The 24,263-nt window shown below is 41.5% G+C and overlaps 1 protein-coding gene across 3 annotated transcripts in view; it reads left to right on the plus strand.

Annotated features, from left to right (window-relative positions):
* Positions 1–2,179: 2,179 nt before the first annotated feature.
* stat3.1 (signal transducer and activator of transcription 3, gene 1) overlaps positions 2,180–24,263 on the plus strand; it is a 40,658-nt gene continuing 18,574 nt past the window's right edge. Inside the window, exons 1-7 of one of the 3 annotated variants that reach the window (XM_031894682.1) lie at positions 2,180–2,325; positions 18,106–18,249; positions 19,641–19,785; positions 21,427–21,525; positions 22,546–22,641; positions 22,737–22,818; positions 23,989–24,083. In XM_031894682.1, the coding sequence (XP_031750542.1) occupies positions 18,122–18,249; positions 19,641–19,785; positions 21,427–21,525; positions 22,546–22,641; positions 22,737–22,818; positions 23,989–24,083 (645 nt within the window). In that variant the 5' untranslated portion in view covers positions 2,180–2,325; positions 18,106–18,121. The remainder of the gene's footprint in view (positions 2,326–18,105; positions 18,250–19,640; positions 19,786–21,426; positions 21,526–22,545; positions 22,642–22,736; positions 22,819–23,988; positions 24,084–24,263) is intronic. The other 2 variants (XM_031894683.1, XM_031894680.1) reach the window with 2 other exon arrangements.

A 24,263-nucleotide genomic window follows, 5' to 3' on the forward strand; every position in this document is an offset into this window, starting at 1 on the left:
CATACTGTCCCTATTATACTGTCCCTGTCATACTGTCCCTATTATACTGTCCTGTCATACTGTCCCTATTATACTGTACCTGTCATACTGTCCCTATTATACTGTCCCTGTCATACTGTCCCTATTATACTGTACCTGTCATACTGTCCCTATTATACTGTACCTGTCATACTGTCCCTATTATACTGTCCCTGTCATACTGTCCCTATTATACTGTACCTGTCATACTGTCCCTATTATTACCTGTCCCTGTCTATTACTGTTCCCTATTATACTGTACCTACTGTCCCTATTATACTGTCCTGTCATACTGTCCCTATTATAACTGTACCTGTCATACTGTCCCTATTATACTGTCCCTGTCATACTGTCCCTATTATACTGTCCCTATTATACTGTACCTGTCATACTGTCCCTATTATACTGTCCCTGTCATACTGTCCCTATTATACTGTCCCTATTATACTGTACCTGTCATACTGTCCCTATTATACTGTACCTGTCATACTGTCCCTATTATACTGTCCCTGTCATACTGTCCCTATTATACTGTCCCTGTCATACTGTCCCTATTATACTGTCCCTATTATACTGTCCCTATTATACTGTCCCTGTCATACTGTCCCTATTATACTGTCCCTATTATACTGTCCCTATTATACTGTCCCTGTCATACTGTCCCTATTATACTGTCCCTATTATACTGTCCCTATTATACTGTCCCTGTCATACTGTCCCTATTACTGTCCCTGTCATACTGTCCCTATTATACTGTCCCTATTATACTGTCCCTGTCATACTGTCCCTATTATACTGTCCCTGTCATACTGTCCCTGTCATACTGTACCTACTGTCCCTATTATACTGTCCCTGTCATACTGTCCCTATTATACTGTCCCTGTCATACTGTCCCTATTATACTGTACCTGTCATACTGTCCCTATTATACTGTCCCTATTATACTGTACCTGTCATACTGTCCCTATTATACTGTCCCTGTCATACTGTCCCTATTATACTGTACCTGTCATACTGTCCCTATTATACTGTCCCTGTCATACTGTCCCTATTATACTGTCCCTATTATACTGTACCTGTCATACTGTCCCTATTATACTGTACCTGTCATACTGTCCCTATTATACTGTCCCTGTCATACTGTCCCTATTATACTGTCCCTGTCATACTGTCCCTCTTATACTGTACCTGTCATACTGTCCCTATTATACTGTACCTGTCATACTGTCCCTATTATACTGTCCCTGTCATACTGTCCCTATTATACTGTACCTGTCATACTGTCCCTATTATACTGTCCCTGTCATACTGTCCCTATTATACTGTCCCTGTCATACTGTCCCTATTATACTGTACCTGTCATACTGTCCCTATTATACTGTCCCTGTCATACTGTCCCTCTTATACTGTACCTGTCATACTGTCCCTATTATACTGTCCCTGTCATACTGTCCCTATTATACTGTACCTGTCATACTGTCCCTATTATACTGTCCCTGTCATACTGTCCCTATTATACTGTCCCTGTCATACTGTCCCTCTTATACTGTACCTGTCATACTGTCCCTATTATACTGTCCCTGTCATACTGTCCCTATTATACTGTCCCTATCACACTGTCCCTATTATACTGTACCTATCACACTGTCCCTATTATACTGTCCCTATTATTCTGTACCTATCCTACTGTATCGTACTGTACCTATCACACTGTCCCTGTCATATTGTATATATTGTACTGTCCCTATTATACTGTACCTGTCTTACTGTATTTATCATACTGTCCCTGTCATATTGTATCTATCGTACTGTACTTGTATCTATCGTACTGTATCTACCATACTGTGGGTATATCAGGAGAAGACCCTCACTAAACAAGCTAATCTTACAGTGTATGGCCACCTTAACTCTTGCCCAGTTTGAGGGGAACTCCCCCCGACCTTCCGTCACTACAACTTTTATTCCAGTCCCCCCTCCCCTGCCATTTTCTTCATAGACAGCACAGCTTATTGTATGTTTTACTTTTACAATGTACAGCGCTGCGGAATATGTTGGAGCTTTATAAATACATGTTAATAATAATAATAATAGCTGCTTATTCTCGGTCGCTGTAACAGGGGGGGCAGGGACAAGTCCTCAGCCAGCAGTGGAGATGGACACTCCCCCTGTATGATGTCATTCTCTCCTGCCCGTAACTTGATCACGTGCTCGTGAAATCACAACTTCCTCATAGCAAGTCCATTCCAGCGAGTACGGAGCTGCGTCAGAGGGACTGCGAAGGTGAGCGAGGGCTGGCTGCGCCCGCGGGTGAGGGTTCGTCCGTACGTAGGGCAAGTCGCGCGTATTGGCGGATACGTGGTCTCGGCTGACGTGGGCTGTGGAATTTACCTGCGTGCCTGCCCTTGCCGAGCCATTGCACGGGGTGTCAGGGCCTCAGCTGTAGCCGCTACCTTAGTATTTTCATTCTATTTAAAGGGCCGGTGCGCCAAAAAAAATGCATTTTTTGCATAATGAAAGAAAATGTCATTCTAAGCAACTTTCTGCAGAAAATGTCCCTGGTTTTCATGTTCTTTTCAAATGGAATTGACGTTGAAAGTCTGCAGGGTTGCACTGGGCTGCCTTCTCCCTGGTGGGCTCCGGCCTGGGTGGGCCCTTCCCCCTCTGTGGAGGACAGAGCATTAACTCTTTACTGCCCTTCCTGGGACCAACTGGTGTTTCCATGTATTCCCGGCAGTGAGACAGATATGAAAGGGTTAGTTTAGGAGTCAGAGAAAAGGGAATCATTTAAACATGAAATAAACCCAATAGGGCTGTTCTGCCCCAATAAGGGGTAATTATATCTTAGTTGGGATCAAGTACAGGTACTGTTTTATTATTACAGAGAAAAGGGAATCATTTAACCATGAAATAAACCCAATAGGGCTGTTCTGCCCCAATAAGGGGTAATTATATCTTAGTTGGGATCAAGTACAGGTACTGTTTTATTATTACAGAGAAAAGGGAATCATTTAACCATGAAATAAACCCAATAGGGCTGTTCTGCCCCCAATAAGGGGTAATTATATCTTAGTTGGGATCAAGTACAGGTACTGTTTTATTATTACAGAGAAAAGGGAATCATTTAACCATGAAATAAACCCAATAGGGCTGTTCTGCCCCAATAAGGGGTAATTATATCTTAGTTGGGATCAAGTACAGGTACTGTTTTATTATTACAGAGAAAAGGGAATCATTTAACCATGAAATAAACCCAATAGGGCTGTTCTGCCCCCAATAAGGGGTAATTATATCTTAGTTGGGATCAAGTACAGGTACTGTTTTATTATTACAGAGAAAAGGGAATCATTTAACCATGAAATAAACCCAATAGGGCTGTTCTGCCCCCAATAAGGGGTAATTATATCTTAGTTGGGATCAAGTACAAGTACTGTTTTATTATTACAGAGAAAAGGGAATCATTTAACCATGAAATAAACCCAATAGGGCTGTTCTGCCCCAATAAGGGGTAATTATATCTTAGTTGGGATCAATTACAAGGTACTGTTTTAATATTATAGAGAAAAAGGAAATCATTTTTAAAAATTAGAATTATTTGCTTATAATGGACTCTATGGGAGATGGCCTTTACCTAATTCTGAACTTTCTGGATAACGGGTTTCCGGATAAGGGGTCCTATACCTGTATTAGCCCTGAATCTGTCTTTGTGGGGGATGCCACACCAGTTGCTAATAAAGTTTTAAAAACGAAAACAATAACAACCCTCCCCAGGCAGAGCTGGGGGGACAAGTGGTCCGGCACATTTTACCCCCGCTATCTGGGGCAATATTTAGAGCCGGTGCCTTGTGTGGCACCTAAATACTTCCCTGCTGATCTGTACAGGCCTGCAATGGGGCACAGTGTGAGAGATACAGACACCATATGCTACGTACAGTATGTCTGTCTTTCTGTTTATATTTTCTGTATGTATATTGAAAAGTTGCTTAGAATTATATTATCTGTCACTATGCAAAAAACTAAAAATTGAGGTGCAGATTCCCTTTCACGTAGACTGATAATACATTTCCAATCTACAGTACATGCCCTTTTGTTACTTATTGACCATTGCTTGGGATTCTGTGTTTGCATTTACAACTACTGTGATATGTAGCTGGTTATGGTTTCAAGCTGCCAGTTTCCTCTCTGGGCATATTAGTGGGTGGTGGTTCACCTTCAAGTTAAACTTCAGTATGTTATAGAATGGGCAACTCTAGCAAATTTTCAATTGGTCTTCTTTTTTTATATTTTATAGTTTGTGAGTTATCTGCCTTCTGATTTTTTTAAGCTTTCAGATGGGGGTCACTGACCCCCATGGCCCATAAACAATTGCTCTGTGAGGCTACAATGTTATTGTTACTGTCATTTTTTTCCCAATTACTTATATTTTTATTCATTCAAACCCTCTCCTATTTATATTCAAGTCTCAATATATAATTCAAACCACTGGTTGCTAGGATAATATGGTCCATAGCAACCAGATAACTGCTGAAATTCCAAACTGAAGAGCTGATACTGGTATGGGACCTGTTATCCAGAATGCTTGGGACCAAGGGTTTTCCAGATAAGGGATCTTTCCATAATTTGGATCTCCTTACCTCTGCTAAAAATTATTTAAATATTGAACAAACCCAATAGGATTCTTTTGCCCCAAAAAAGATTGATGATATCTTAGTTGGGATCAAGTACAGGTACTGTTTTATTATTACAGAGAAAAGGGAATCATTTAACCATGAAATAAACCCAATAGGGCTGTTCTGCCCCCAATAAGGGGTAATTATATCTTAGTTGGGATCAAGTACAGGTACTGTTTTATTATTACAGAGAAAAGGGAATCATTTAACCATTAAATAAACCCAATAGGGCTGTTCTGCCCCAATAAGGGGTAATTATATCTTAGTTGGGATCAAGTACAGGTACTGTTTTATTATTACAGAGAAAAGGGAATCATTTAACCATTAAATAAACCCAATAGGGCTGTTCTGCCCCAATAAGGGGTAATTATATCTTAGTTGGGATCAAGTACAGGTACTGTTTTATTATTACAGAGAAAAGGGAATCATTTAACCATGAAATAAACCCAATAGGGCTGTTCTGCCCCCAATAAGGGGTAATTATATCTTAGTTGGGATCAAGTACAGGTACTGTTTTATTATTACAGAGAAAAGGGAATCATTTAACCATGAAATAAACCCAATAGGGCTGTTCTGCCCCCAATAAGGGGTAATTATATCTTAGTTGGGATCAAGTACAGGTACTGTTTTATTATTATAGAGGAAAAGGAAATCAATTTTAAAAATTAGAATTCGGAACTTTCTGGATAACGGGGTTTACGGATAAGGGATCCCATACCTGTACATAAAATCTAAATAATTAAACAACCACAAATAATAAAAAATGAAGACCAATTGCAAACTGTTGTAGAATATTACTCTACCCTACCCTTTAAACTAGGATTTAGTGTTTCATCGTGAAATGGGTAAAAAAGAGAATAAGCTATTATCCAGCCGATTGAGGTAATAAAGTGATATTTAGGGATGGACTGAATCCACATTTTTGGCCAATTACCAAATATGATACAAATTAGAAAAATCCCAGGTGAAGGCTTTAGACTACCTAGTCACGTTCTCTAAAGTCACATGATTTTGAAGGGGCTGTTCACCTTTAAAATTAACTTTCAGTATGATGTAGACAACTATATTTTGAGACAATTTGCAGTTGGTCTTCATTTTTTATTATTTGTGTTTTTTTTGGTTATTTACCTTTTTGTTCAGCAGCTCTCCAGTTTGTAATTTCAGCAGCTATCTGGTTGCTAGGTTCTTGTTTACCTTAGCAACCAGGCAGTGGTTTGAATGAAAAACTGGAATATGAATAGGAGGGGGCCTGAATTGAAAGATTAGCAATAAAAAGTAGCAATAAAAAGAAAAATGTAAGATCACAGAGCAATAGGTTTTTTGGTGCTGGGGTCAGTGACCCTAATTTGAAAAGCTGGATGTAGAAACAGAAGACAAATAATATAAAAAAATTAAATAATGAAGACCAATTGCAAAGTTGCTAGAAATAGGACACTCTATAACTTATTAAAAGTTAACTTAAAGGTACCAGATCCATTTCTGGGGTGCCAGGATCCATTTCTGGGGTACCAGGATCCATTGCTGGGTTGCCAGGATAGCCAAAATTCATTGCTGGGGTGCCAGGATCCATTGCTGGGGTGCCAGGATAGCCAAAATTCATTGCTGGGGTGCCAGGATCCATTGCTGGGGTGCCAGGATCCATTGCTGGGGTGCCAGGATAGCCAAGATTCATTGCTGGGGTGCCAGGATCCATTTCTGGGGTGCCAGGATCCATTGCTGGGGTACCAGGATCCATTGCTGGGGTGCCAGGATAGCCAAGATTCATTGCTGGGGTGCCAGGATCCATTGCTGGGGTGCCAGGATCCATTGCTGGGGTGCCAGGCTCAATTGCTGGGGTGCCAGGATCCTTTGCTGGGGTGCCAGGATAGCCAGCCTCCATTGCTGGGGTGCCAGGCTCCATTGCTGGGGTGCCAGGATAGCCAGGCTCCTTTGCTGGGGTGCCAGGATCCATTGCTGGGGTGCCAGCCTCCATTACTGGGGTGCCAGGATAGCCAGGCTCCTTTGCTGGGGTGCCAGGCTCCATTGCTGGGGTGCCAGGATAGCCAGGCTCTTTTGCTGGGGTGCCAGGATCCATTGCTGGGGTGCCAGGATAGCCAGGCTCCTTTGCTGGGGTGCCAGGATCCATTGCTGGGGTGCCAGGCTCCATTGCTGGGGTGCCAGGATAGCCAGGCTCGTTTGCTGGGGTGCCAGGATCCATTGCTGGGGTGCCAGCCTCCATTGCTGGGGTGCCAGGATAGCCAGGCTCCTTTGCTGGGGTGCCAGGCTCCATTGCTGGGGTGCCAGGATAGCCAGACTCCTTTGCTGGGGTGCCAGGATCCATTGCTAGGGTGCCAGGATCCATTCCAGCCAGGGCACTCTCTGCAGTAGGCATGTTCTAATTGTGTCTGCTTAGATAGTAAGCTCCTCAGGGACAGGGACCGATGTGAATAATGTACAAACTCTGATTTATCTAGTCTGCCTATTTAATTCTTAATTCCAGCTTTTAGTAGAGGGAAGCGGGGCCGGCTCTCTAGCAAAAGTGGCTTTGGGTTTTAACCTGCAGGACAGAAGTAACTATTATAATATATATATAATAACATTTATAGAGACAAGATCAATTTAAAGGGGATCTAAAGCTGAAAAAAATCATTAAACTTATTAGGAGTGCTTCTCTGAGCATTTTTTGAATCTGCTGTATATTAGGCTTTTAGCCTGACCGAGAGTCAGCAAACCTAGGGTTAACTGACTACAGGAAGTACATAGACAGGTCAGGTCTTCACAAAGCTGTTGAGTGAAAAGCCTGCTATTGGCAGTCTAAAACCGCTAATATCTCAGAAACCGCTACATGCACCTGTTGCTAGAGCTTCTCCAGCAGAATCCTGCATTGTAATCTGTTTTTCCCATGGGGCTAGCCATATTCTTCATTTCCCAGGGTGCCACAGCCATGTGACCTGTGCTCTGATAAACTTCACTCACACTTTACTGCTGCGCTGCAAGTTGGAGTGATATCCCCCCCCTCCCCCCCAGCAGCCGATCAGAAGAACAATGGGAAGGGACCAAGATAGCAGCTCCCAGTAGGTATCAGAATAGCACTCAATAGTAAGAAATCCAAGTCCGGCTTGGGACTCCTCCAGTTACATGGGAGTAGGAGAAACAATAGGTTAGCTGAAAGCAGTTCTAATGTGTAGCGCTGGCTGAAAGCTCAGACTCAGGCACAAGGCACTGAGATGGCGCCTACACACCAATATTACAGCTACAAATACATTTGTTGGTACAAGAATAAAAGGTTAAATGGCAGAGGGAATTATTTGCTGTGTAACAGTGTCATTTAGAAATCTAAAGTACCCCATAAATATCATGGCTGTATCCCTTTAACTGCCGGCAGTGTCGCTTCCGTGTTTTCCTATTCCATTCCGATGTGATAAAACACATTGCTAGGCAACTGGCATTGCCGGAACTGCGCCAGCTGCTGGCAGTCAAAAGTTTTATTTAAAGGGCAACTACCATTGTTATAAAATGTAAATAAAATTAAATATGAAACCAAGCCTTATGCTGCTAAAATAAGCAATTTTGAATATATGATTCATTTGAAATATTCAGCTGGTTTTGTGATACAGGTATTGGATCCCTTATCCGGAAACCCATTATGCAGAAAGTTCCGAATTACGGATAGGCCATCTTCCATAGACTCCATTATAAGAAAATAATTCTAATTCTAATCTTCTTTTTCTCTGTAATAATAAAACAGTACCTGTACTTGATTCCAACTAAGATATAATTAGCCCTTATTGGGGCAGAACAGCCCTATTGGGTTTATTTAATGGTTAAATGATTCCCCTTTCTCTGTAATAATAAAACAGTACCTGTACTTGATCCCAACTAAGATATAATTACCCCTTATTGGGGGCAGAACAGCCCTATTGGGTTTATTTCATGGTTAAATGATTCCCTTTTCTCTGTAATAATAAAACAGTACCTGTACTTGATCCCAACTAAGATATAATTACCCCTTATTGGGGGCAGAACAGCCCTATTGGGTTTATTTCATGGTTAAATGATCCCCTTTCTCTGTAATAATAAAACAGTACCTGTACTTGATCCCAACTAAGATATAATTACCCCTTATTGGGGGCAGAACAGCCCTATTGGGTTTATTTCATGGTTAAATGATTCCCCTTTCTCTGTAATAATAAAACAGTACCTGTACTTGATCCCAACTAAGATATAATTACCCCTTATTGGGGCAGAACAGCCCTATTGAGTTTATTTCATGGTTACCGTATATACTCGAGTATAAGCCGAGTTTTCCAGCACTCAAAATGTGCTAAAAAAGGAACCCTCGGCTTATACTCGAGTCAAGTACCAAATTACCAATCCAACTGGACAATTCATCCTCTCCAGGCATCGGGCGTGCACCGGCCAGCCGTTGCATCCAACCATCAGGTTTATACCGCCCATCCGTCGCATCCAGCCATCTCCAGCCCTCGGGAGCCGTCGCGCAACCCCCCCCCGTGTGTGACGTGACGTGCGTGATGGCTCCCGATGGCTGGATGCGACGGATGGCTGGTATAAACCTCATTCCAATACAAACTTAACTTGCTTCAGGACATTAACATTTTATAGACCCGCTTGTTACAATTTAGATTAAACAAGCTCCACTGCAGCAAGAGTATCTTTACCTGTAGGGGTTTGTATGGGAGCTGAGGGGCTTGGGGGGAGAATGATATCTGTGGCACTGTTTGGGTAGGGCTAACAAGGGACAAAAAGAGTGTTTTAGGTCTGTGAAATGATAATAAATGATCTGAAACTTATACTGGTGATGGTCTCCACAATGCTATACCTGACCCACGGATCTAAAGCCTGGAGCAAAGTGTTAATAACAACAGAAAATATTTGGAACAGCTGGGAATCCCTCAGTATTTCCTAGTTTGATGGTTAGTATATCAGTCTCTGTGTATCTGCCATTGGGCATTTAGATGGATGGCCGGTTGGACAAGTAATCTGGCGCTGCGCTTACTACTTTGCCCTTACTACTCGGACACAAGCTAGTGTGCAGGTGTGTTAATAGAAATGGATGCCTAGGCTTATACTCGAGTCAATAGGTTTTTCCAGTTTTCTTAGGTAAAATTAGGTACCTCGGCTTATATTCGGATCGGCTTATACTCGAGTATATACGGTAAATGATTCCCTTTTCTCTGTAATAATAAAACAGTACCTGTACTTGATCCCAACTAAGATATAATTACCCCTTATTGGGGCAGAACAGCCCTATTGGGTTTATTTCATGGTTAAATGATTCCCTTTTCTCTGTAATAATAAAACAGTACCTGTACTTGATCCCAACTAAGATATAATTACCCCTTATTGGGGGCAGAACAGTCCTATTGGGTTTATTTAATGGTTAAATGATTCCCTTTTCTCTGTAATAATAAAACAGTACCTGTACTTGATCCCAACTAAGATATAATTACCCCTTATTGGGGGCAGAACAATCCTATTGGGTTTATTTCATGGTTAAATGATTCCCTTTTCTCTGTAATAATAAAACAGTACCTGTACTTGATCCCAACTAAGATATAATTACCCCTTATTGGGGCAGAACAATCCTATTGGGTTTATTTAATGGTTAAATGATTCCCTTTTCTCTGTAATAATAAAACAGTACCTGTACTTGATCCCAACTAAGATATAATTACCCCTTATTGGGGCAGAACAATCCTATTGGATTTATTTCATGGTTAAATGATTCCCTTTTCTCTGTAATAATAAAACAGTACCTGTACTTGATCCCAACTAAGATATAATTACCCCTTATTGGGGGCAGAACAATCCTATTGGGTTTATTTCATGGTTAAATGATTCCCTTTTCTCTGTAATAATAAAACAGTACCTGTACTTGATCCCAACTAAGATATAATTACCCCTTATTGGGGCAGAACAGCCCTATTGGGTTTATTTCATGGTTAAATGATTCCCTTTTCTCTGTAATAATAAAACAGTACCTGTACTTGATCCCAACTAAGATATAATTACCCCTTATTGGGGGCAGAACAATCCTATTGGGTTTATTTCATGGTTAAATTATTCCCTTTTCTCTGTAATAATAAAACAGTACCTGTACTTGATCCCAACTAAGATATAATTACCCCTTATTGGGGCAGAACAGCCCTATTGGATTTATTTCATGGTTAAATGATTCCCTTTTCTCTGTAATAATAAAACAGTACCTGTACTTGATCCCAACTAAGATATAATTACCCCTTATTGGGGCAGAACAGCCCTATTGGATTTATTTCATGGTTAAATGATTCCCTTTTCTCTGTAATAATAAAACAGTACCTGTACTTGATCCCAACTAAGATATAATTACCCCTTATTGGGGGCAGAACAATCCTATTGGGTTTATTTCATGGTTAAATGATTCCCTTTTCTCTGTAATAATAAAACAGTACCTGTACTTGATCCCAACTAAGATATAATTACCCCTTATTGGGGCAGAACAGCCCTATTGGGTTTATTTCATGGTTAAATGATTCCCTTTTCTCTGTAATAATAAAACAGTACCTGTACTTGATCCCAACTAAGATATAATTACCCCTTATTGGGGGCAGAACAATCCTATTGGGTTTATTTCATGGTTAAATGATTCCCTTTTCTCTGTAATAATAAAACAGTACCTGTACTTGATCCCAACTAAGATATAATTACCCCTTATTGGGGCAGAACAGCCCTATTGGATTTATTTCATGGTTAAATGATTCCCTTTTCTCTGTAATAATAAAACAGTACCTGTACTTGATCCCAACTAAGATATAATTACCCCTTATTGGGGGCAGAACAATCCTATTGGGTTTAAATGATGTTTAAATGATTTTTTAGTAGACTTAAGGTATATAGATCCAAATTAAGGAAAGATCCCTTATCTGTCCCATCATCTGTTTCCAAATAGAACCATGGCCATGGGCGTCTTTTATTTTTAATGGCAATGTCCCTTTATTCATTATTGGCCTGTCCATCATTAATATAAAATTTGTTGAGCCAATCCAGTCCTTCTCTCACCTGAAAGGGGTTGTTCTCCTTTGAATTTACCTTTAGTATAATGTAGAGCAGGGCTGTCCAATTGGAAGCCCAAGGGCTGGATGTGGCCCTCCAAAGGATTTTTATGGCCCCCAGGTTGCTCATAGGCTCCATAGACATAACTATATGTCATTTTAACTGAATCCAGCCCTGCAGCTATATATATATATATAATTTGCCCGTTAATTGTAATAGGGGTGGGACAGCACATATAGAGAATACTATTCTGTGACAATTTGCATTTGGTCTTCATTTTTTGTGTGTTTTTTTTTTTTTAATGTTTTAGCTTTTTGATTAGCAACTCTCTGGTTTGGAATTTTTAGCAGGTATCTGGTTGCTAGGGTCCAATTTAACCTAGCAACCAGACAGTGGTTTGAATGAAAGACTAGATTGTGAATAGATGTGGGCTTGAAAAGAAAGACAAGTAATAAAAAAAATTACAGTAACATTGTAGCCCGATCAATAGTTTAGGGACTGCTGGGGTCAGTGACCATAAATAGCAAAGATTTTCAGTGGAATAAAAACAACAACATTTATTGGCTCAAATTAACAACAACATGAATTATATGAAAATATATGATATAATATGTGCTATATACAGGGCGACCTGAAAGCCCATGGCTATGTATGTCTTATAAATTTGATATGCTATTAGCTTGGTATGGGGTGTTTAGGTAGCCCTGCACACTGTATATTTAATAAATTAAGGGTATATAAGGGAAGTGACACAAGTAAACCACACCTCCTCTGATGAAGCGCCACATGGTGCGAAACGCGTTAGGAGATTAGGATACACCTGGTCATTGTTTGGTATAGTATGCTTTTCATATAATTCATGTTGTTGTTAATTTGAGCCAATAAATGTTGTTGTTTTTATTCCACTGAAAATCTTTGCTATTTATTCTCATACTGATTCAGGACTTATTCAGTGGGATATAACTAGTAGATTCTCTTTCTGAATCCTATTTATTATTATTTATTGGGGTCAGTGACCCCCTATGTAAAAGCTGGAAAGAGTCAGAAGAACAAGGCAAATATTGCAAAAACTATAGATGCTAAAAAATGAAGACCAATTGAAAAGTTGCTAAGAATGGAGAGTGGGAACTATAGATCATGCAGCCTGCATGGCTTTGGCCATAGGATTCGGCGGAATCCCCAATCCTGCTGAAAATGGCCGAATCCCGAACTGAGTCGGTGAATCTACATTGTAACTATAGTGTATTATACTGCTCAGCTGAATACATGGGGCCAAGGAAATAAGTATTAACCACATACTTTGCTGAGGAAGTCTGAAACCAGTGGGCTTAGCATGATAGGGAAACCAAAACTACTGTCACGGCACAGCAGGAAAGGTAAAGCAGAGATCTCAGTCAGTTTCCCTCTGGCGTGATAGTCCTGTAGAAGCCACCGCAGAATAAAGGTATTAGGATACTTACCTTACAAAGGTTGGTGGGGAGAAAAGCCAAAGAGATAAGTGGGATATTGCATTTCAAGCAGCATTAAAGGAGAACTAAACCCAAAAAATGAATATGGCTAGAAATGCCATATATTATATAGGGCAAGAAATGCACCAGCCTAAAGTTCCATCTCTGTAGCAGTACAGATCCAGGCAGGGGTTCCTGATGGCAGCCCTGTGTGTGTGTCCACTTTTACCCCAGTGTCGCTAACGGAACTCGGTAGCTCCTGCAAAGTGATTGGCTGCTTTTCTTTGGTGTCTTATTTAAAGGGCAATCGTTTTTAAGCAGCTTATGGGAAGTTGGGTATAGCTTTCCCAGCCCCCTAATTCAACAAACACTGCCCATTGAGACTTAAGGTCCCCATACACGGGCCAATTGTAGCTGGCGATATCCGTCCCTTAGACTGATTCAGCAGCTAATTGGTCCGTGTATGGGCACTACCGACGGGCCTGCCCGACCGATATCTGGCCTGAAATCGGGCAGGTTATAAAATCTAGTCGGATCGGGGACCACATTGGCTCGTTGATACGGTCCCCTGACCGACTTATGCTATACCCGTCGTTATAATTCGATTATCCTGGATTCTCCCGATATCGCTCACCCATAGGTGGGGATATTGGGAGAAGATCTGCTCGCTTGGCGACATCGCCAAGCGAGTGGATCTGCCAGTATATGGGGACCTTTAGCGTAACTTAACTGTATGGCAGTTGTGTCCTTATCTGGCGACGCAGATTGAATTTGGACACATAAGCTGAATGACCAAAACTGCCGAAACTTTTCAACCAAATCCGGCCATGTATGGCCTGTTGGAAGTGGTTATATGTCGGAAGTGGTTACTGGTACTGCTTACCAGTTTACCAGTATAAAACTATTAATACAAGTGTGTGTCTAGGGGTACGATGATAATCTTTAGGCTCGTAGTATTTATAGAAAAATATATTTATTCCTCGTTCAATGAACAATATAAAACATAGGTGGCTTTGATGTTTTACACTGTTGTTTAAGCATAAACTAATTGCATGCAACCCTCTTGACAATGTAAGCAATTAACAATTCAATGACACAACTGTTTGCACAGTTGTGTAGTGTACTCCTTGTGTTAAACATTACCTACAGTACATTATGAGATATAATATGATGACCCCCCACACACTCCCTACATGGCCAACTGTAGAGGTTCTACAATATATGTATTATGAATATATATACAATGTCCTCACAAAGTGTGGGGAATAGGTGATTGTGTGTGTGCCGTACGGAACATTCCGCCTTTGGTTCTATGCATTACTGCAACAGTCTCTGCCTAACCCATAATGCAAAGACCTCACTGTTTAGTGGTTAAAGAGTAATTTCTCTTTATATGTGCCAACATTCAGGCAGAGAGATTGTCCTGTACACACCATTATCTTGGCATCTATAGAGTCAGAACCCTGCACTGTAAATAGTAATGACTGGGACTTTTATGTTCATTTTTTTTTAATTTCGGGGAGCAAACCCATAGTTGCTCCTTTTAGTTATGGCCCCGGGCTTGTCCCAGCTTTTAAGAATTATCTTACAAATAATAATTTCATTCAGGCTATCAGTACCACAGAGGCAAACCCAGACGCTCACACACATGGGGGGACTGGCTGGCCGGCTGGGGTGCCGAGGGTGCCCGACAGGCTGGGGTGCCTGGCCGGCTGGGGTGCCTAGGTTGCCCGACTGGCTGGGGTGCCTAGATTGCCCGACTGGCTGGGGTGCCTAGGGTGCCTGGTCGGCTGGGGTGCCTAGGGTGTCCAACTGGCTGGGGTGCCTAGGGTGCCTGGTCGGCTGGGGTGCCTAGGGTGCCTGGCCGGCTGGGGTGCCTAGGGTGCCTGGCCGGCTGGGGTGCCTAGGGTGCCTGGCCGGCTGGGGTGCCTAGGGTGCCTGGCCGGCTGGGGTGCCTAGGGTGCCTGGCCGGCTGGGGTGCCTATGGTGCCTGGCCGGCTGGGGTGCCTAGGGTGCCCAACTGGCTGGGGTGCCTAGGGTGCCTGGCCGGCTGGGGTGCCTAGGGTGCCCAACTGGCTGGGGTGCCTAGTTTGCCCGGCCGGCTGGGCCTGACTTTGCTCCAAATACATTACAGTGAAAGACAGTGGGAACTAGGGTTGCCACCTATCTGGTTTTGACCTGGGCAGCCCAGTTTTTCAAAGTTTATCATAGAATTAAATGGTAGAATGTATTATGTGCAATGCATACAATATAATATAGTATTATACCATACAAATCATAAAAATAACCCCTTTAAAGTGCAAATCTGTAATACCTTATATCAGGGATCCCCAACCTTTTATACCAGAGAGCCACATTCAAATGGAAAGTGTTGGGGAGCAACATAAGCATAAAAAGGTTCCTTGGGGTGCAAATAAAACCTATAAATGGCTATTTGGTAGCCCCTATGTGGACTGACAGCCTGTAGAAGGCTTTGGTTGGCTTTATACTGAATTTTATTCAACCAAAACTTGCCCCCAAGTCAGAAATTAAAAAATAACTCCCTGGTTTGGGGGCACTGAGAGCAACATCCAAGGGGTTAGTGAGCAACATGTTGCCCCCGAGCCACTGGTTGGGGATCACTGTCTTATATGATAAATATAATATGTAAAGTATAAATATAAGCACAATAAATGGGACTTGTTTCGAAAATGTATTCATTTATTCTTACCAGTGTACAAAATCCATGTGTTTCTATTATAGCATAGATAATTGTATTGTTCTTACCTTACCTGATCATCACAGTACATGACATTTGTTCTTACCTTTATTCTCACCCCCTGTTATGTGCTTAGTTTGTTTAAATGAAGACAATGAGCTCTGCATAAACAAACCCCTCACTTCCCCAGCTGCAACCTATGTCCATAGTAGTGCTAAGGAGGAGCTCTTTATATAGAGGGCCTCTTGGCGAGGATGGTAGTTTGCCTAGATACCCTCTCCTATGCTCACAGGAACCGAAGGGATATAACAACTGGATTTAAATGGATATTTGCCATGTTTACTGCAAGAATAACAAAAGACTTTCCTCTATTATAAAAGAAGATAGAACTAGGACTAGTGCTGTGATGCCCCAGTAAGTGCCTGAGGCTGTTATATACATGTCAGTCTGAGCAGGGAAGTCAGTTCAGTCACCGAGTGTTTTCTTCCCGGATTACAGTCAGTCTCCTCCTCCTCCTCCTCCTCCTCTCCACTTACTGGAAATGAGCCTGGCATCAGGAACTGTCTCTCCTATGCCCTGTGCCTGCACTCACTCACATATATTCATTGTTCTGCCGCTCTCTTACCTTCTCTCTGACACTCTCATTTTGCCTTATGTGGCATTGCTGTCTCTTATGCAACAAATGTTATTATTAATATTATTATTGTTATTATGAGCCTACAGTCACAGAGGAGATATCTTTGTGCCGAAGCTGTTGCTTGTTCTGCAGTTTTTTATGAACACAGTGGGGCTCATTTATCAAAACTGGGCAAATTTGCCCATGGGCAGTAACTAGTGACGGGCAAAATGTTTAGCCAGGCATGGATTGGCGGATTGTTTAGCGGAAAAATTAGCAGCGTGTCCAAAAATTGTCGCGGGCGTCAAAAGAATTGTTGTGGCGTCAAAATAAATAGTCGCGGCGTCAAAATAAATAGTCGCGGCATCAAAATAAATAGTCGCGGCAGCAAAATAAATAGTTGTGGCGTCAAAATAAATGGTCGCGGGCGTCAAAAAAGCCGCAGAAAAATTAGCCGTGTGTCCAAAAATTGTTGCGGGCGTCAAAAGAATTGTCGCGGCATCAAAATATAGCCAGGCATGGATTGGCGGATTGTTTTGCGAAGCGGATGAAAAAATTAGTCGTGGAAAAATTAGCTGCGTGCCCAAAAATTGTCGCGGGCGGCAAAAGAATTGTTGTGGCGTCAAAATAAATAGTCGTGGCATCAAAATAAATAGTCGCGGCGTCAAAATAAATAGTTGTGGCGTCAAAATAAATAGTCGCGGCGTCAAAATAAATAGTTGTGGCGTCAAAATAAATAGTCGCGGCGTCAAAATAAATGGTCACGGCGTCAAAATAAATGGTTGCGGCGTCAAAGAATAGTTAGCCGTGTGTCCAAAAATTGTTGCGGGCGTCAAAATAAATAGTCGCGGCGTCAAAATAAATAGTCGCGGCGTCGCGGGCAACAAAATTTTTTCACCGTTTCGTGAATCTTTTGAAATGAGAGACTGAAATATATATAGGAGAGGGGCTGAATAGAAAGATAAGCAATAAAATATATAATAATAATAAAATTGCAATATCACAGAGCAATAGTTTTCGGCTGTTGGGGTCAGTGACCCCATTTGAAAGCTGGAAAGATGTAGAGGTGGAACGCAAATAATTCTAGGACTATAAAAAAAAAAAAAATGTATAATAATGAAGACCAATTGCAAAGTTGCTGGGAATAGCACATTCTATAACATAGTAAAAGTTAATGTGAAGGTGAAACACAGACAGGGACCTGAGAGGATCTATAGGGAGCTCCAATAAAGGGGCCATTGTTACAGATAGGGTTAATGTTTAGCCCAAAGGGAAACCAGCACCGGATATTATTCATAATTACCTACAGGATTAGAGGTTTTTTTTTTTCTCACACTCTATGTAATGTCACTTACATAGAGTGTGATGAGAGAGACAGAGGTTACAGTGACATCAAGGAAGTGCAGAATGGAAAGTGAAAGTAATTGCTTGCCCTGCCTCTATGCCTCAGGAAGAAAGGCGGGGTAGGAAATATATGATTTGACAGCTGAGATTTAAAAAGGACTGTAATTATATAGCTTTTTATGTCTGGGTGACAAGTCCCCTCTTATTAAAGAAAAGATTCTGTATATGACAGAATATAATACAGTCATTTAACATTTTTCTACTTTTTTTTTTATTTTAAAGCTATCTAGCACACAAAATGGCGCAGTGGAACCAATTGCAGCAGCTGGACACGAGATACTTGGAGCAGTTACACCAGCTCTATAGTGACAGCTTTCCAATGGAGCTTCGCCAGTTCCTTGCCCCGTGGATCGAGAGCCAAGACTGGTGAGATTCCTGCCACAAACGGCCTTTATTACACGCTGGGAATTGTAGGAAATGTCAACATGATTTCTCCCATAAGTCATTGTGGGAATCCAAAAATGTCAAAATACTCAAAATCAATGCGAACCGCAATCTCAGGGCTTAGAGCATCACAAAAGTTTGTTTTACTAATGATTAGTCAGATTTTTATAGCTGTTTCTGGTTACAGGAAACCTCTGGGTATTCAGAAATGCTTCTCCTTTATTAAAAACAAAAAACAGAATAGCACTCAATAGTAAGAAATCCAAGTCCGGCTTGGGACTCCTCCAGTTACATGGGAGTAGGAGAAACAATAGGTTAGCTGAAAGCAGTTCTAATGTGTAGCGCCGACTCCTTCTGAAAGCTCAGACTCAGGCACACTTTACTGCTGCGCTGCAAGTTGGAGTGATATCCCCCCCCCTCACCCCCAGCAGCCAATCAGCAGAACAATGGGAAGGGAGCAAGATAGCAGCTCCCAGTAGGTATCAGAATAGCACTCAATAGTAAGAAATCCAAGTCCGGCTTGGGACTCCTCCAGTTACATGGGAGTAGGAGAAACAATAGGTTAGATGAAAGCAGTTCTAATGTGTAGCGCTGGCTGAAAGCTCAGACTCAGGCACACTTTACTGCTGCGCTGCAAGTTGGAGTGATATCCCCCCCCCCTCACCCCCAGCAGCCAATCAGCAGAACAATGGGAAGGGAGCAAGATAGCAGCTCCCAGTAGGTATCAGAATAGCACTCAATAGTAAGAAATCCAAGTCCGGCTTGGGACTCCTCCAGTTACATGGGAGTAGGAGAAACAATAGGTTAGCTGAAAGCAGTTCTAATGTGTAGCGCTGGCTCCTTCTGAAAGCTCAGACTCAGGCACACTTTACTGCTGCGCTGCAAGTTGGAGTGATATCCCCCCCCCTCACCCCCAGCAGCCAATCAGCAGAACAATGGGAAGGGAGCAAGATAGCAGCTCCCAGTAGGTATCAGAATAGCACTCAATAGTAAGAAATCCAAGTCCGGCTTGGGACTCCTCCAGTTACATGGGAGTAGGAGAAACAATAGGTTAGCTGAAAGCAGTTCTAATGTGTAGCGCTGGCTGAAAGCTCAGACTCAGGCACAAGGCACTGAGATGGCGCCTACACACCAATATTACAGCTACAAATACATTTGTTGGTACAAGAATAAAAGGTTAAATGGCAGAGGGAATTATTTGCTGTGTAACAGGGACATTTAGAGATAAGAAGTGCCCCATAAATATCATGGGAGAATCCCTTTAGCTTTAAACATTTCTTATATTCAGTTTGCACATTAAAGTGGTTGTTGGGATACATATATGAGATAGCACTAGGCACAATTTGTATCCTAATTATCCCATTTGTTTATAGGGCATTTGCAGCCAGCAAGGAGTCCCATGCCACACTGGTGTTTCACAACCTACTGGGGGAGATAGACCAGCAATACAGCCGATTTCTGCAAGAATCCAACGTACTTTATCAACACAACCTGCGGCGGATTAAACAGTTCTTACAGGTAACCAGAGCGGTGTCTTTGTAATTGTATTGATGTACCTCATACAAATAGATCAATGTATTTTGAAATAGAATGCTATTTATTATACAGGTATGGGACCTGTTATCCAGAATGCTCGGGAACCATGAAATAAACCCAATAGGGCTGTTCTGCCCCCAATAAGGGGTAATTATATCTTAGTTGGGATCAATTACAGGTACTGTTTTATTATTACAGAGAAAAGGGAATCATTTAACCATGAAATAAACCCAATAGGGCTGTTCTGCCCCCAATAAGGGGTAATTATATCTTAGTTGGGATCAAGTACAGGTACTATTTTATTATTACAGAGAAAAGGGAATCATTTAACCATGAAATAAACCCAATAGGGCTGTTCTGCCCCCAATAAGGGGTAATTATATCTTAGTTGGGATCAAGTACAGGTACTGTTTTATTATTACAGAGAAAAGGGAATCATTTAACCATGAAATAAACCCAATAGGGCTGTTCTGCCCCAATAAGGGGTAATTATATCTTAGTTGGGATCAAGTACAGGTACTGTTTTATTATTACAGAGAAAAGGGAATCATTTAACCATGAAATAAACCCAATAGGGCTGTTCTGCCCCCAATAAGGGGTAATTATATCTTAGTTGGGATCAAGTACAGGTACTGTTTTATTATTACAGAGAAAAGGGAATAATTTAACCATGAAATAAACCCAATAGGGCTGTTCTGCCCCCAATAAGGGGTAATTATATCTTAGCTGGGATCAAGTACAGGTACTGTTTTATTATTACAGAGAAAAGGGAATAATTTAACCATGAAATAAACCCAATAGGGCTGTTCTGCCCCCAATAAGGGGTAATTATATCTTAGTTGGGATCAAGTACAGGTACTGTTTTATTATTACAGAGAAAAGGGAATCATTTAACCATTAAATAAACCCAATAGGGCTGTTCTGCCCCAATAAGGGGTAATTATATCTTAGTTGGGATCAAGTACAGGTACTGTTTTATTATTACAGAGAAAAGGGAATCATTTAACCATGAAATAAACCCAATAGGGCTGTTCTGCCCCAATAAGGGGTAATTATATCTTAGTTGGGATCAAGTACAGGTACTGTTTTATTATTACAGAGAAAAGGGAATCATTTAACCATGAAATAAACCCAATAGGGCTGTTCTGCCCCCAATAAGGGGTAATTATATCTTAGTTGGGATCAAGTACAGGTACTGTTTTATTATTACAGAGAAAAGGGAATCATTTAACCATTAAATAAACCCAATAGGGCTGTTCTGCCCCAATAAGGGGTAATTATATCTTAGTTGGGATCAAGTACAGGTACTGTTTTATTATTACAGAGAAAAAGGAAATAATTTTTAAAAATTAGAATTATTTCCTTATACTGGAGTCTATGGGAGATGGCCTTTCTGTAATTCGGAACTTTCTGGATAAGGGGTTTCCGGATAAGGGATCCCATACCTGTATATCTAATATATATAGATAGAGATGTATGTTGGAGGGTAAAGGTCCTTTATCACATCTGCTTTAAACTAACCAAAAAAAAATTAGAAATAAGGTGAAAAGCAAAAAACATCAGTCTGTAAAATTGTTTGGATAACGGCAAATAAGCCCTTTATTCTGTTCCTTGTTATTACAGAGTAGATATTTGGAAAAACCCATGGAAATTGCCCGAATCGTGGCCCGGTGTCTGTGGGAAGAAGGGCGACTTCTCCAAACTGCCGCAGCAGCTGCACAGGTAAGGGCTTTCTCTGTCCCAAATGTGATGCTCAAAGTATCTGACAACTCAATATTTGCTGCAAAAGTAGTTTTTTTTTATATGTTTAACCATTAAGTACCTTGTTATATTAGATATTCAGCTCTTGAGCCATGTCGGACTGGGTGTCTAAGGCCTATCTGCCCCCTATAACTAGGGTTGCTACCTCTCCTGCCCGGGAACTGTGTGATGTGGGGCTAGACTTATTGTTACTTTCTCCACCTAGAGGTAGACATGAAAATAGCACTCAATAGTAAGAAATCCAAGTCCGGCTTGGGACTCCTCCAGTTACATGGGAGTAGGAGAAACAATAGGTTAGCTGAAAGCAGTTCTAATGTGTAGCGCTGGCTGAAAGCTCAGACTCAGGCACACTTTACTGCTGCGCTGCAAGTTGGAGTGATATCCCCCCCCCCAGCAGCCGATCAGCAGAACAATGGGAAGGGAGCAAGATAGCAGCTCCCAGTAGGTATCAGAATAGCACTCAATAGTAAGAAATCCAAGTCCGGCTTGGGACTCCTCCAGTTACATGGGATTAGGAGAAACAATAGGTTAGCTGAAAGCAGTTCTAATGTGTAGCGCTGGCTCCTTCTGAAAGCTCAGACTCAGGCACACTTTACTGCTGCGCTGCAAGTTGGAGTGATATCCCCCCGCCCTCACCCCCAGCAGCCGATCAGCAGAACAATGGGAAGGGAGCAAGATAGCAGCTCCCAGTAGGTATCAGAATAGCACTCAATAGTAAGAAATCCAAGTCCGGCTTGGGACTCCTCCAGTTACATGGGAGTAGGAGAAACAATAGGTTAGCTGAAAGCAGTTCTAATGTATAGCGCTGGCTCCTTCTGAAAGCTCAGACTCAGGCACAATGCACTGTGTGTGGGAATATAGGGATGGCATTGCAGGCAGCCTTTTTTTTTCATTGTGAGTGTGTTATTGATTCTGCAGCTTTGTGTGTTTTATTTGTTAAAATTTATCAAATCTGTCTGACAATCGTTTTCTGTTATTCAGCAAGGAGGTCCGGCCTCGCACCCCACAGCAGCCGTGGTTACGGAAAAGCAGCAGATGTTGGAGCAACATTTACAAGACGTGCGGAAAAAAGTCCAGGTACGAGGTGGATCTTCTCTATCCTCATTGGGTTCCATCTTATCTGGCAAATTGGATTCATTGTTTCTACCAAACGTTACCATTTATCTTTGCAGGACCTGGAGCAAAAGATGAAAGTTGTCGAGAACCTTCAGGATGACTTTGATTTCAACTACAAAACTTTAAAAAGCCAAAGCGGTGAGTTAAATAGACCGAAATTCATAACTCGGGGGGGGGGGGGGGGAAATGAAATCTAAAGGTCCAAAAATAATTAGGCTGAACATGGTGCAACTTAATGTACTAGGCTCCTGTACTAGCCCAAGGCACCCACAGCCCTTTAGCAGGGAAGATCTGTGCCCCCAAAGATGCCCCAGTAGCCCCCCATCTTTTCTGCTGATTCCCTGCACAGAGGTGGTTCACCTTCAGGTTAACTCTTAGTATGTTATAGAAAGGCCTATTCTTAGAAAGTGGGTTCGGTGCACCCCTATCAATGACCCTGGCGGTCAAAATACTATTGTTATTGTTACTTCGTATTATCTTTCCATTCAGGCCCCCCTCTAATCATATTCCTGTCTCTCTTTTAAACCATTGCCTGGTTGCTAGGTTAAATTGGACCCTAGCAACCAGATAGCTGCCAAAATTACAAACCGGAGAGCTGCTAAATAATTCAAAAACCCAAAATGAAGACCGATTGCAAATGGTCTCAGAATAGCACTTTCTACATCATACTAAAGTTAATTTATAGGTGAACAACCCATTTAAGATTCAAGTTACACAATATTATTGATTAATTATTAGCTCTGCAGCATCATCTTACTCTGCCAGATGTCAGACTCCTAAGCTTGGCTTCTAAATTGACACAAAAGGATGAATAATGTGGGCAATGTTTTATATATTAGTGGGATAAAAATCTTCTTCTTTGTGCAGTTGGTGGTTTAAGTATTTCTTTTGTTGTTATATAAGAGAAGGAGATGGGAACATTCTGTGCTAAATGTTCACTGACCCCGGCAGCCAAAACCTATTGCTCTGTGAGGCTCCAGTTTTATTGTTATTGTTACTTTTTATAACATACTTTTCTATTCAGCCCCTCTCCTACTCATATACCAGCCTCTCGTTCAAACCACTCTCTGGTTGCTAAGGTAATTTAAACCCTAGCAACCAGATAGCTGCTGAAACTCCAAACTGGAGAGCTGCTGAAATAACTAAAAAAACTAGAAATATTAAAAAATAAAGACCAGTTGCAAATGGTCTCAGAATATCACTCTCTACATTGTACTAAAAGTTAATTCAAAGGTGAACAACCCCATTAAAGCTAGTAGGATATTTATATATTTGTATCATATCATCGGTTGCTTTCTGTTCCTGCAGACCTTTCTGAGCTGAATGGCAGCAATCAGTCAGTCACAAGGCAGAAGATGCAGCAGCTGGAGCAGATGTTAACTGCGTTGGATCAGTTGAGAAGGGTGAGGTTTCTAACTGGCATTTTTGAAAAAATGTAGCCTTTATGTGCAAAGAATACGTAAATGGAGAAAATTCCCTTAGCCAGTGTTAACTTTTAAACAAGGGTTGTGCCAAATATATGTTCTGCGTAGGTTATAAGATAGTTAGGGAAGAAAAAAAAAGCTTTACCATACCAGAGTAAT

Source organism: Xenopus tropicalis, chromosome 10, assembly GCF_000004195.4.
Source record: "Xenopus tropicalis strain Nigerian chromosome 10, UCB_Xtro_10.0, whole genome shotgun sequence".
NCBI lineage: Eukaryota > Metazoa > Chordata > Amphibia > Anura > Pipidae > Xenopus > Xenopus tropicalis.